Source organism: Oncorhynchus tshawytscha, linkage group LG15, assembly GCF_018296145.1.
Source record: "Oncorhynchus tshawytscha isolate Ot180627B linkage group LG15, Otsh_v2.0, whole genome shotgun sequence".
Lineage (NCBI taxonomy): Eukaryota > Metazoa > Chordata > Actinopteri > Salmoniformes > Salmonidae > Oncorhynchus > Oncorhynchus tshawytscha.
In genome coordinates, this window is record NC_056443.1 from 17621305 (window position 1) to 17635841 (window position 14537).

At 45.0% G+C, this 14537-nt stretch overlaps 1 protein-coding gene across 1 annotated transcript; it reads left to right on the forward strand.

Annotated features, from left to right (window-relative positions):
- The first annotated feature begins 3531 nt into the window (after positions 1–3531).
- LOC112215074 lies at positions 3532–14057 on the forward strand. Its single transcript, XM_042298214.1, has 5 exons — positions 3532–3607; positions 3823–3878; positions 10852–11547; positions 11830–12673; positions 12901–14057. Exons 3-4 carry the CDS (start codon positions 11149–11151, stop codon positions 11881–11883), a joined length of 453 nt encoding a protein of 150 aa, XP_042154148.1. The 5' UTR covers positions 3532–3607; positions 3823–3878; positions 10852–11148; the 3' UTR covers positions 11884–12673; positions 12901–14057.
- The last annotated feature ends 480 nt before the right edge of the window (positions 14058–14537 follow it).

Here is a 14537-nt window from a genome sequence, read left to right on the forward strand (position 1 = left end):
GCCCTCTTGTGTTTCAGAAGGGACAGTGCAGTATGAAGGGCCAGGTGTAGAGCTACTCTCCTAGGTGTAGCCCTACTCTCCTCTGCATGACACAGACCCCCTCCTCCTGCTGCAGTTACAACACAGACACAGAGCTGCCTGCCTGGCTCTCAAACACACACTCCGGTAGGTCCACACACACACACACTGGAAGCTTTTACTAACTACCCAAAATACAATTGTTCATGTCTGTCTCTTCTCTCTCGCTCTCTCACACACACACACACACACACACACACAGTGTGGACCTGGCCTCTGCAGTGCGTCTACAAAAAAAAATGTAATAAACATTCAACCACCAAAAATGCAGTAAGGTTAGGTACACGGGAGTCTTGGTGTATCGTTAACAAGGCTCTCTTTATCAACAGAATGTAACAGCTGATGGGTGTGTGAAGCTGCTGGTGTTGCCTGCCATACACAAAGATACTCTGCGGGTGCTGCACGCTCTCATCACAGCGTAAGTACCTACTGAAGGCAACCCGAGTGCTAGCCTGGTCCCAGATCTGTTTGTGCGCTCATGCCAACTCCATTGCTGTCATTGTCTAGTATAACAATGAGGGACAAGGAGTTGGCATGACCGCACAAACAGATCTGGGATCAGGCTACGCAAGTGCTGGCTTGAAAAAAAAAATCTAAATGCAATGGGTGTTTTATTAATTAGTGGACTGATGGACTTGAATTCTTCTTTCCTATCTCAGTTTAGGCCGTGGGTTGGTGCAGTATTCCAGTGTGCTACAGAGACTGTTCTCTCAGACCCTGTCTGCCTGGACCACTCTACCTGAAACCAGCCTGGGACAACAGAGAGCATTCAGGTATCTCACACATACACACAAACCCCCTGCGCGCTACGCATACATACAAACCACAGGAGGTTGGTGGCTTCCGCTAGCGGAACCCCCCCCGCGACAGCCAGTGAAAGTGCAGGGCGCCAAATTCAAAACAACAAAAATCTCATAATTAAAGTTCCTCAAGCATACAAGTATTTCACACCATTTTAAAGATAAAATTCTCGTTAATCCAGCCACAGTGTCTGATTTCAAAAAGGATTTACAGCGAAAGCACCACAAACGATTATGTAGGTCACCACCAAGCCACAGAAAAACACAGCCATTTTTTCCAGCCAAAGAGGAGTCACAAAAAGCACAAATAGAGGTTAAATTAATCACTAACCTTTGATGATCTTCATCAGATGACACTCATAGTATTTCATGTTACACAATACATGTATGTTTCGTTTGATAAAGTTCTTATTTATATAAAACAAAATCAAAAGTTGATTTGGCGCGTTACGTTCAGTAGTTCTAAAACATGCGGTGATATTGCAGAGAGCCACATCAATTTACAGAAATACTCATAATAAACATTGATAAAGATACGACTATTATACATGGAACTTTAGATAAGCCTCTCCTTAATGCAACCGCTGTGTCAGATTTTTTAAAAACTTTACGGATAAAGCAAACCATGCAATAATCTGAGTACAGCCTGTCGTGGAAATTTCCTCTATTTACCAAATCATGAGAGCAAACCACACACAAGTCAGAGTTCGTTATCAAAGTCCATATTTAATTATATGAGCTCTATCACAGCCCTGTGACTCTCAGATCAATTCAGTGTCTATCAATGAATTCTCTGAGAGTCCCTTCCACATTTCAACTGAGATCCTTTATAGCAAAGACACACATAGTCAGACAGCATAGACATAATAAATCGTTCAGCTTTGTCTCCTAAACTATGTTATTCTCTCAAACTCATAACCATAAACCAATCCTCCATATCAACAGGCATATATCAAATCCATCCTATCTTGACAAGATCACAGAGACACACTGACTGGCACACAGACATTGTGGAGCCAAGAGATACACGCTTGACCTCTCCCCTCTCTCCAGCCCAAGCAACTTAGTCTTGACATAGAACAGATACTGCAACCCCGCCACAGTATTATACAAAAATAACATTCTGATGAGAAGTAACTTACAAACATATGATGAATATAAAACATCTTACCTATGTTACCAACCAATTCTGATTATTCCCCAACAAGCCTTTAGACAACAAAGCAGCCAAAAAGATACCCGCCATATTGGGTAGTCAACATTACTCAGAAATAGCATTTTCAATATTCACTTACCTTTGATAATCTTCATCAGAATGCACTCCCAGGAATCCCAGTTCCACCATAAATGTTTGATTTGTTCGATAATGTCCATCAGTTATGTCCAAATATCTTCTTTTGTTAGGGCGTTTGGTAAACAAATCCAAAAGCGTGTTCATGTCACGCCGAACGTCGGACGAAAAGTTCAAAAAGTTACGTTACAGCCCGTAGAAACATGCCAACCTAAGTACGGAATCAATCTTTAGGATGTTTTTAACATAAAACTTCATTAATGTTCCAACCGGACAATTCCTTTGTCTGTACAAATGAAGTGGAACGTAGCTACCTTTCACGTGAGCGCGCCAGACCGAGGCTGTGGCTCTCTGCCAGACCACTCACTCAAAGAGCTCTTCAGGGCCCCTCCTTTAGAGTAGAACCCTCAAAACAGGTTCTAAATACTGTTGACATCTAGTGGAAGCCTTGGGAAGTGAAACATAACTAATATCACCCTGTATCTTCATTGGGGGCTGGTTTTTGCCTGCCATATGAGTTCTGTTATACTCACAGACATCATTCAAACAGTTTTAGAAACTTCAGAGTGTTTTCTATCCAAATTTACTAATTATATGCATATTCTAACTTTTACGGCTGAGTAGCAGTCAGCTTAATCTGGGCACGTTTTTCCATCTAAGCTACCCAATACTGCCCCCTACCCCAAAGAAGTTAATTGGGAAGGCAGGGCTCGTGGGAAAGGCTGGAGCAGAATGAGTAGACTAGTATCAAATACTTCAAACACATAGCTTGACGTCATTTCATTCACTCCGTTCCAGCCATTAATGGGTGGTCCTCCCCTCAGCAGCCTCCACTGACACACACACACTGGTGAACTACACACACTCCAAACCTCCTTTATTTGTATTTGTATGTTCATAATCTCTCTCCTTTTGACCCATAGTGCAGTGCGTGTGTCTTTGTACCATACCTTAGAACTCTGGGTAAGAGTGGGAGGAGCCTCAGCCAGTGTCTTGCAGGGAAGCCCCACCCACTCCGAGCTCCTACTGGCCCACCTGCTGGGTGACAACACACCCTTGGCAGACTCTGTTAGGGTAAGAGGATCTGATTGGTATATTGCCAACAAGAAGCTTAGGATGGTCACTACTATGGCTATGTCAAAAAAACTATTTCTGGTCAAAAAATGTTGGTCAATAGTAGTGCACTACATAGGGAATAGGGTGCCATTGCACGATATTTACTCACGCTCCACTTAAGTCTAACACCATCCCCCTCTCCTCTCTTTTTTCCTCCTCCCCTCCAGCCCACCAGCTCTCCTCAGCTCCGTGATCTGGTTTCCAAAAAGCCCTGCTCTAAAAGCTGGAAGCCTGGATTGGCTGTGAGCGACAGCGGCAGCGCCTCTCCTTTCCTCTGGAGACTCGCTGGCCAATCAGGACACCTGCCTGTCTGCACTCAGAGGTGAGGGGGTTTATCTAGTGTGCTGACATTTGTTGATTATTGGAGATGTGTGTAAGCAAAACAAATGTATACATTTTCCAGTCCATGTTGCCAATGAATGACCAATCCCTTTCATAGTGTATTTTTAGCATTTACAATCAATCACAGGTCAATGATATCTTGACGAGCTGTGATGAGTATAGTAATACAGCATATGACTGTCTCTCTCTTTGCAGCATTGAGACAAGTCATACTGACCAGTAGATCTCTACTGAAGGAGGATATACACAAGGTCAGTTGTGTGTCTCTCATATGTGTGTTGTATTACCTTCCTGTAATACAGCCATGAACGACATTATTGGCACCCTTAAAAAAAAAGACGAGCAAAAACAAAGACTGTATAGAATAAATAAGTACTGAGCTATATTGTATGCTAATTTGTTTGGGAAAGGATTTTATACTAAATACAATTGAACCCCATATTTTGTTTAACAAGTAATAAAAAATTATCTTAAATGATAAGGTTTCAAAATGATTATATCAAAGATCCGCCACCATATTTTACAGTAGGTATGGGGTTGTTCTCTGCTTATTACATCCTGCTTTCAACGCCAAACCTACTACTGGTGTGCGCGGCCAAAGAGCTCTATTTTGCTGTCATCTGGCCATAGCACCGGTTCCGATCCAATTGCCAATGCCGTTTAGCAAACTCCAAGCATCTACATTTGTAAGATGACATGAAAATGAAAACTATTTGGCCACGGACACCAGTGGTGGGTTTGGTGTTTGAAATAAGTTGTGATAAGCAGAGATGAACCCCATACCTTCTGTAAAATATGGTGGTGGTGGATCGCTGATATTATGGGCCAATTTTGCTTCTACTGGTCCTGGGGCCCTTGTTAAGGTCAACAGCATTATGAACTTTACCCAATACCAGGACATTTTAGCCAAAAACCCAGTTGCCTCTGCTAGGAAGCTGAAACTTGACCGCAAGTGGATTTTTCAGTAAGACAATAACCCCAAGCAAACAGCAAATTCCACAAAGAAATGGTTAATTGACCACAAAATCAATATTCAATGTATTCTCCAATCTCATAAAACATTTTAGAAAAAGGCTCAGTGCCGGAGTATTGAAAACAGGGGTGCCAATAATTTTGACCGGTGTCTTTTTGAGTGTGAAAATATTAACAAAATCTTCCTCTGAGCAATTGTATTAGTATAATATAATTTTCCATTTTATGGAGCATACAATATGGTTCAGTATTTGCATAAAAGTCTTTTTTTACTCATCTTTACCAAGGGTGCCAATAATTTTGGTCATGTTTGTGATCATGTTTCTTTATGCGTGTGCTCCTTTCCTCCCCGCTCTCTCTGCCCCCCCCACGGGAGGAGGGATAGGAGTCTGAAGGTAGGGGGTAATATACCCACAGGGACCACACACGCAGGCGTACACACACACACACTAATAGACATGCATCCACGCACACACACACACACATGCAGGAACCTGACCTACACACAGAGGGACTGCAACCTGAAAGTACATACACACACACACACACTCAGGGAGGGGGACTAAAGGGTTATTTGGGGGATGTGACTAGCACACTGTCGTGTTTTGGTTTGGTGGTCTGTGTTTAAGCAACTAAGTAAACATGATTCTGCCTCTTCCGTTCCACTTTAAATAAGAACATATACACACACACACCCACCAACTCATACACTGCAAGCACACAATCAACACATGCACAAACACAAATCAAATCGAATCAAATGTATTTATATAGCCCTTCGTACATCAGCTGATATTTCAAAGTGCTGTACAGAAACCCAGCCTAAAACCCCAAACAGCAAGCAATGCAGGTGTAGAAGCACGGTGGCTAGGAAAAACTCCCTAGAAAGGCCAAAACCTAGGAAGAAACCTAGAGAGGAACCAGGCTATGTGGGGTGGCCAGTCCTCTTCTGGCAGTGCCGGGTGGAGATTATAACAGAACATGGCCAAGATGTTCAAATGTTCATAAATGACCAGCATGGTCAAATAATAATAGGGCAGAACAGTTGAAACTAGAGCAGCAGCACGGTCAGGTGGACTGGGGACAGCAAGGAGTCATCATGTCAGGTAGTCCTGGGTAGTCCTGGGGTCCTATGTCAGGTAGTCCATGGTCCTAGGGCTCAGGTCCTCCGAGAGAGAGAAAGAAAGAGAGAAGGAGAGAATTAGAGAACGCACACTTAGATTCACACAGGACACCGAATAGGACAGGAGAAGTACTCCAGATATAACAAACTGACCCCAGCCCCCCGACACATAAACTACTGCAGCATAAATACTGGAGGCTGAGACAGGAGGGGTTGGGAGACACTGTGGCCCCATCCGAGGACACCCCCAGACAGGGCCAAACAGGAAGGATATAACCCCACCCACTTTGCCAAAGCACAGCCCCCACACCACTAGAGGGATATCTTCAACCACCAACATACAATCCTGAGACAAGGCCGAGTATAGCCCACAAAGATCTCCGCCATGGCACAACCCAGACAGGATGACCACATCAGTGAATCAACCCACTCAGGTGACGCACCCCTTCCAGGGACGGCATGAGAGAGCCCCAGTAAGCCAGTGACTCAGCCCCTGTAATAGGGTTAGAGGCAGAGAATCCCAGTGGAAAGAGGGGAACCGGCCAGGCAGAGACAGCAAGGGTGGTTCGTTGCTCCAGAGCCTTTCCGTTCACCTTCCCACTCCTGGGCCAGACTACACTCAAATCATATGACCCACTGAAGAGATGAGTCTTCAGTAAAGACTTAAAGGTTGAGACCGAGTTTGCGTCTCTGACATGGGTAGGCAGACCGTTCCATAAAAATTGAGCTCTATAGGAGAAAGCCCTGCCTCCAGCTGTTTGCTTAGAAATTCTAGGGACAATTAGGAGGCCTGCGTCTTGTGACCGTAGCGTACGTGTAGGTATGTACGGCAGGACCAAATCAGAGAGATAGGTAGGAGCAAGCCCATGTAATGCTTTGTAGGTTAGCAGTAAAACCTTGAAATCAGCCCTTGCTTTGACAGGAAGCCAGTGTAGAGAGGCTAGCACTGGAGTAATATGATCCAATTTTTGGGTTCTAGTCAGGATTCTAGCAGCCGTATTTAGCACTAACTGAAGTTTATTTAGTGCTTTATCCAGGTAGCCGGAAAGTAGAGCATTGCAGTAGTCTAACCTAGAAGTGACAAAAGCATGGATAAATTTTTCTGCATCATTTTTGGACAGAAAGTTTCTGATTTTTGCAATGTTACGTAGATGGAAAAAAGCTGTCCTTGAAATGGTCTTGATATGTTCTTCAAAAGAGAGATCAGGGTCCAGAGTAACGCCGAGGTCCTTCACAGTTTTATTTGAGATGACTGTACAACCATTAAGATTAATTGTCAGATTCAACAGAAGATCTCTTTGTTTCTTGGGACCTAGAACAAGCATCTCTGTTTTGTCCGAGTTTAAAAGTAGAAAGTTTGCGTATACACGTATAGAACACACACACAGATATATCTATACATGCATACATACAGTGCCTTCGGAAAGTATTCAGACCACTTGACTTTTTCCACAGTCTTATTCTAAAATGGATTTTTAAAATAATATTCCTCAGCAATCAACACACAATATCCCACAATGACAAAGCGGAAACACGTTTGTTGAAATTTTTGCAAATGTATTAAAAATAAAAACTGAAATACCTTATTTACTTAAGTATTCAGACCCTTTGCTTTGAGACTCGAAATTGAGCTCAGGTGCATACTGTTTCCATTGATCATACTTGAGATGTTTCTACAACTTGATTGGAGTTCACCTGTGGTAAATTCAATTGATTGGACATGATTTGGAAAGACACAATTGTCTATATGACAGTTCTGTACAGCACTTTGAGATATCAGCTGATGTACGAAGGGCTATATAAATACATTTGATTTGATTCTATATAAGGTCCCATAGTTGACTGTGCATGTCAGAGCAAAAAACCAAGCCATGTGGTCGAAGGAATTGTCCGTAGAGCTCCGAGACAGGATTGTGTCGAGGCACAGATCTGGGGAAGGATACCAAAAAATGTGTGCAGCATTGACGGCCCTCAAGAACACAGTGGCCTCCATCATTCTTAAATGGAAGAAGTTTGCAACCACAAAGACTCTTCCTAGAGCTGTCCTCCCTGCCAAACTGAGCAATCGGGGGGAGAAGGGCCTTGGTTAGGGAGGTGACCAAGAACCCGATGGTCACTCTGACAGAGCTCTAGAGTTCCTCTTGGAGATGGGAGAACCATCCAGAAGGACAATCATCTCTGCAGCACTCCACCAATCTAGCCTTTATGGTAGAATGGCCAGACAGAAGCCACTCCTCAGTAAAAGGCACATGACAGCCCGCTTGGAGTTTGCCAAAAGGCACCTAAAGACTCAGACCATGAGAAAGAAGATTATCTGGTCTGATGGCCTGAATGCCACGCGTCACGTCTGGAGGAAACCTGGCACCATCCCTACGGTGAAGCATGGTGGTGGCAGCAAAATGCTGGGGGATGTTTTTCAGTGGCGGGCACTGGGAGACTAGTCAGGAATGAGGCAAAGATGAACAGAGCAAAGTACAGAGATCCTTGATGAAAACCTGCTCAGGACCTCAGACTGGGTTTCACCTTCCAACTGGACAACGTCCCTAAGCACACAGCCAAGACAACGCAGGAGTGGCTTCGGGACAAGTCTCTGAATGTTCTTGAGTGGCCCAGCCAGAGCCCGGACTTGAACCCGATCTAATATTTCTGGAGAGACCTGAAAATAGCTGTGCAGCGACTCTCCCCATCCACGCTGACAGAGCTTGAGAGGATCTTTAGGGAAGAATGGGAGAAACTCTTATAATACAGGTGTGCCAAGCTTGTAGCGTGTGAGGGGGAAATGATGTATTCACCTTGTTTGTTTGAGATGAATAGTTAGCAATTATTGTAGTAAGACATGTATTTCCTTCATTCTGAGTGAACTGAGAGGAGTTTTTTAAACTGGGGCTGGCAACTAAGTGATGGCTAGGTAAAAACCTACAGCTGGCATTCCATAGATAAGATGTGGGGGGTGTCACTGAGATAGAGAGAGCCTGGAGGAACAAAGGCCTCAGTCCTAATCTTCATGACATCTGGGACACAGTACCAGAGGCAGATCACCACTTCATTAAGTCAGGATTCCTATTTGACTCAGCTATGCCTCCTTGTCCGTCCAACATTTCCTCAGCTCCCACCCCTTCTAATGCGACTATCCCCGATGCTTCTCACTGTTTTTCCCCTGCCCCGCTACAAAGTTTCTCCCTGCAGGCAGTTACTGAGTCCGAGGTGCTAAAGGAGCTCCTTAAACTTGACCCCAAAAAAACATCTGGGTCAGATGGTTTAGACCCTTATTTAAGGTTGCTGCCCCTATCATCGCCAAGCCCATCTCCGACTTTTTTAACCTGTTTCTCCTTTCTGGGGAGGTTCCCATTGCTTGGAAGGCAGCCACAGTCCTTCCTTTCATTAAGGGGGTGATCAAGCTGATCATAAATTTATAGGCCTATTTCTATTTTGCCTTGTTTATCAAAAGTGTTGGACAAACTTGTCAATAATCAACTGACTGGGTTTCTTGATGTCTCTGGTATGCAATCTGGTTTCTGCTCAGGTTATGGATGTCACTGCAACCTTAAAGGTCCTCAATGATGTCACCATTGTCCTTGATTCTAAGCAATATTGTGCTTCTATTTTTATTGACTTGGCCACAGCTTTTGATACGGTAGACCATTCCATTCTTGTGGGCCGGCTAAGGAGTATTGGTGTCTCTGAGGGGTCTTTGGCCTGGTTTGCTAAGAGTGCAGTGTATAAAGTCAGAAAATCTGCTGTCTTAGCCACTGCCTGTCAACAAGGGAGTACCCCAAGGGTCAATCCTAGGCCCCACACTCTTCTCAATTTACATCAACAACATAGCTCAGGCAGTAGAAAGCTCTCTCATCCATTTTATATGCAGATGAGTCTTTTACTCAGCTGGCCCCTCCATGGATTTTGTGTTAAATGCTCTACAACAAAGCTTTCTCTACCCTTAACCTTGTTCTGAACACCTCCAAAAACAAAGGTCATGTGGTTTGGTAAGAAGAATGCCCCTCTTCCCACAGGTGTGATTACTACCTCTGAGGGTTTAGAGCTTGAGGTAGTCACTGCATACAAGTACTTGGGAGTATGGCACTGTCCTTCTCTCAGCACATATCAAAGATGCAGGCTAAGGTTATATCTAGACTTGGTTTCCTCTATCGTAATCGCTCCTCTTTCACCCCAACTGCCAAACTAACCCTGATTCAGATGACCATCCTACCCATGCTAGATTACGGAAACATAATTCAAAGATCGGCAGGTAAGGGTGCTCTCGGGCGGCTAGATGTTCTTTAACATTCGGCCATCAGATTTGCCACCAATGCGCCTCATAGGACATATCATTGCCCTCCATACTCCTCTGTAAACTGGTCATCTCTGTATCGGTCGCAAGACCCACTGGTTGATACTTATTTATAAAAACCCCCATAGCCTCACTCCCCCCTATTTGATATATCTACTGCATACTGAACAAAAATATAAACGCAACATGGAACAATTTCAACGACACATACAAGCACTGTGTGTGTGTACGTGCATTACCAGTCAAAAGTTTGGACACACCTACTCATTCCAGGGTTTTTCTTTATTTTGACTATTTTCTACATTGTAGAATAATCAAAACTGATGAAATAACACATGGAATCATGTAACCAAAAAAAAGTTAAACAAATCCAAATATATTTTCTATTTGAGATTGTTCAAAGTAGCCACCCTTATAGTGTAACCTTATGAACATGAAAGCATTTACAACAGCGGATTCATTTTCTAGAGTTGATTGTGCAGTTTGTTCTGAGGCGTGTGAAGGATGCAACCGTAATTACATGCATTTCAGTCATTGTCTCTTCGCTGAAGCTCAGGTGATAAAGCTACTGGACGAACACCTGAGTGTGTTCAGTGGTGTCATTTTACCCTCGTGCTGTTGAGGACTATTTAGACTGGTTTAGAGAGGTGTAATACTCTGGGAAGATTTGTTTATAGCGTAGGAGTGTTTTCCATGTGTGCTGTTGTTTTCTGCTTTTGGTTAGCTCAGGCAAATTTGTATCCTTAGTGATATGTACTGGACTGGCAAGCAACCTTTTTGGAATACATTTGCTTCCTGAATCTATTTCTCTTTATCCCCATCTCTCCCCATCTTTCTCCAGGTATCCTCCTTCTGTACAGAGGCCCTGACCATATGCAACTCCCTCCTCCATCCGCACATCCCCTCCCTCTCTTTCCCCCTCACCCTCAAACCCCCCCAGGCATCCAACCTCCTAGGGGGGCCCGCCCCCGGACCTCCCTTCCCCAGCTCCCTGGACAACCACCTACCTCTGGTTCTTCCAGGGCTCTCCGGCGGCCAGAGACCCGTTTTCATCCTCTACGACAAAGAAGAGGCATCGGATGTGGAGATTTCGCTAGAGAGCGATTCGGACGATGGTGTGGTCATCGTGCCACAGAGGATGCTGATGTTGGAAAGCCAAGATGGCACCAGCGCTGCGGCCACTCTTCCCGGGTCTTCCTTAGCACCAGGTGGCGTCACACTCCCCATGCCCTGTCCAAGGGGCGACCCGGGTAGGGACATCTCCCTCCCCCTTTCCAATGACCTTCCCTCTACCTTCCTCCCTCACCCTCCCCTCCCCTCCTCCACCCCAAACTACACCGTCAACTTGTTCCCTCCAGCTCCGCTAGTCTCTCTGGTTTCCCCTCTCAACTCCACCGGTGTGGCCCAACTCGGGGAACCCTCTGTGGGGTTAGGAGTCGGGACTGACTCCCTGCCTGGAGCCCAGCTCCAGCAGATGTTCCTCCAGGGCCAGCCTCCAGCACCAGGTCAACCTACAGCACTGGATCTCCCCATACAGGTACAAAAATCACTCAATTTTCACTTAAATGTCCTGTCATTAAGTTTCGCTTGTGTGTCATTTATCATTTGATTTTGTACGCCAGCTGAAAATACAATATTTTGGGTTATTGAAAATACATTTCACAAAGGTATGGATGGTACAATGATTATCTACACTACACATAGCTTGTTTTGTCACAAACTGAAATCAGGCCAAAAAAATATAAATTTTAGAAACCAGGAAATGGCAGAGCTATTTCTACGTATTGCGCCTTTTAAATACAATTCTCGAACTCTACAGGTTCACCAGAACCAGTTAGCCCAGTCCAGCAGAGCCCTACAGCAGCAACATTAATCCATTGACGAAGATCACACTGTCATTCATATCAACAGCTCTGATGAAGAAGAGGAGGATGAGCTGGAAGAGGAAGAGAGCGATTTCCCAGATGAGGATATTTGATGATGAAGACCTTGATGATTATGAGGCGGAAGAGGGGGGGAGATGGAGGATGAAGAAGAGGGAGAGATTCGGCTGTTGGACGGAGGAGAGGCGGGATGGGAGGACGAGAGGAAGGAGAGGTGCTCAGAGGGTAGGCGGAGGAGGGAGGGATAGGAGGATTCTGAGTGGAGAGCGAGGGGGAAGGAGGGATAAAGGCTCAGGAGGTAGAGCGCATCGGAGTGCTGGAGGAAGAGAGAGAGGGAGACGAGGATGCCAATGAAGGAATGAATGATCCAACCATGCCTCAGATCCTGTGTGTGACGGGCGGAGCTCTGAGAGAGAGCTAGCTCAGGCAGAGCTAGATGAGGAAGGGACCGGGCATGGGCAGAAAGTGAGGTCATGGGAGCAGAAGGGAGGCATTCGGCCGGAGGGAGCGTCCTCTTCTGAAGACTGTCCTGCTGCTCAACACCAACAGGAGGCGGAGCCTGCACCTGAAGTGAGGGTGGATGGTGACGATCAGCCATCCAATCAGGAGGGAGAAATATCCAAACAGGGCGGCGACAATACCGGACAGGATATGAGGTCATCAACAGCTCCGAGGGAGAGCAAGGGAGAGGGGCCTGAACGAGACAAAGAAGGAGAGGATGGGAGAGGGATGAAGAGAGAGAGAGGAGGAAGGAACAGGACAGGAACAGAGAAGAAAAAGGTAAGAAAAAGACTCTCAAACACACTGTTCAAAATGTGTCCATATAACCATTATACCACTCAGGCTTTTTGTACTGTACAACCCACACATTTCCCATGTGTTACATGGACATGGCTTAGGGGGAATACTTTGCAGATATACAAATTATGTTGGTTAATGACCGTTGTGCATTTCCTCTGCCACAGAATTGGCCAACAAAAGTTAACAACCCACACTCTCTCTCTCAGTTGGATGAAGAAGCGATGGCGTCCATGCTAGCCGACATCGTAGCCTGCCCTCCAGACAATGTAGAAAATGTGCCCTCTGCATCCAACCCGCCCATCCTAAACAAGGCCAGGCACGGCTCCATCACAGTACCTACAGAACAACTCGATTTCTAGCCCCTTCCATAGTCTCACACATTCTTTCATGATCAACATACTGCTAAGACAATGTTCAAAACATCAACACACTGAGGCTGGGTTTAGACAGGCACCCCAATTCTGATCTTTTTTCCACTAATTTGTCTTCGTTTTATTTTTGTACAAATTTTTTACATCCCTTTTTCTTCCCAATTTCATGGTATCCAATTGGTAGTTCGTCTTGTCTCATCGATGCAACTCCCGTACGGACTCGGGAGAGGTGAAGTTCGAGAGCCGCGTGTCCTCCGAAAACACGACTCAACCAAGCCGCACTGCTTCTTGACACAATGCCCGCTTAACCTGGAAAGCCAGCCGTACCAATGTGTCGGAGGAAACACTGTACACCTGGTGACCGTGTCAGCGTGGAGTCTCTAGTGCTCGATGGGACGAGGACATCCCTGCCGGCCAAACCCTCCCCTAACCTGGACGACGCTGGGCCAACTGTGCGCCGTCCCATGGGTCTCCCGGTCGCGGCCGGCTGCGACAGATCCTGGACTCGAACCCAGAATCTCGAGTGGCACAGCTTTGCACTGCGATGCAGAGCCTTAGACCACTGAGCCACTCGGGAGGCCTCTCACTAATTGGTCTTTTGACCAATCACATCAGATCTTTTTCAGAGCTGATCTAATTGTTCAAAGGACAGATTTAATGAAAGAAATATCAGAACTGGGCTGCCTGTGTAAACACAGCCAGCCATAGAGGTTGGAATTAGATCGGTCTTAAACGATCACGTTTCGTCTTGAATGCAGGACAGTAGATGCATTTGTAATACAACTCTCTGGACTAATATTATTTAAAAAACGCTTCAATTATTTTACATCAAAACATAAAGACTTTGCAGCTTGTACTGGTGTGTGCTGTGTTACTGAGTGGAGTAGTCGTGTGTTTTTGGACCTTTTTATAGACAGTATATGACTTCTGTTCTTTTTGTTCTCCCGTCTTTTCTTACAAAATAAACGTCAAATGCAAACCTTTGAAACGGATAACTGCTAAGTCTCTATTGTCTTGTCTCAGGAGCCGTTTCAGTTTGTGTGTTCACTTTGGGAATGAGTCAACTTGGGTTTTTATGCTGTGTTGAGGGTGTGAACCCGCCTTGTCAATGCTTAATTTAGAGGCGTAAGTGTATGCAGACATTCTGTGAAGGTTTTTAAGTTGTTCCTTCATCCTACATACACCCAAACAACTTTACTGCTAAAAACTGTTTTGCAATACCAAATGTTCTCCACTTAGGAAATGTACGCCTTTCCTACACACTTCTCAGAAGTTGGTATTCAGACTTACTTGATGCAGGTGGGTAATAACGGGCTTTGCAGGCGGATTTCCTCTTTTGATCTTAAGTCATCCCTTTTAAATAAGGTGTACCTTTTCAATTAGAATTTAGTCAACAGACTCACTGGAATCCATTTGAGCGAACGAGTGCAGAATTATAGGGATCAATGAAAGAAAGACCTAAATAGAAATGC

Coding starts and splice junctions, on each gene's coding strand:
- LOC112215074 (XM_042298214.1), top strand. CDS start 11,149: ATGCTGATGTTGGAAAGCCAAGATGGCACCAGCGCTGCGGCCACTCTT. Junction 11,548..11,829: donor CACTGGATCTCCCCATACAG/GTACAAAAATCA, acceptor CGAACTCTACAG/GTTCACCAGAACCAGTTAGC.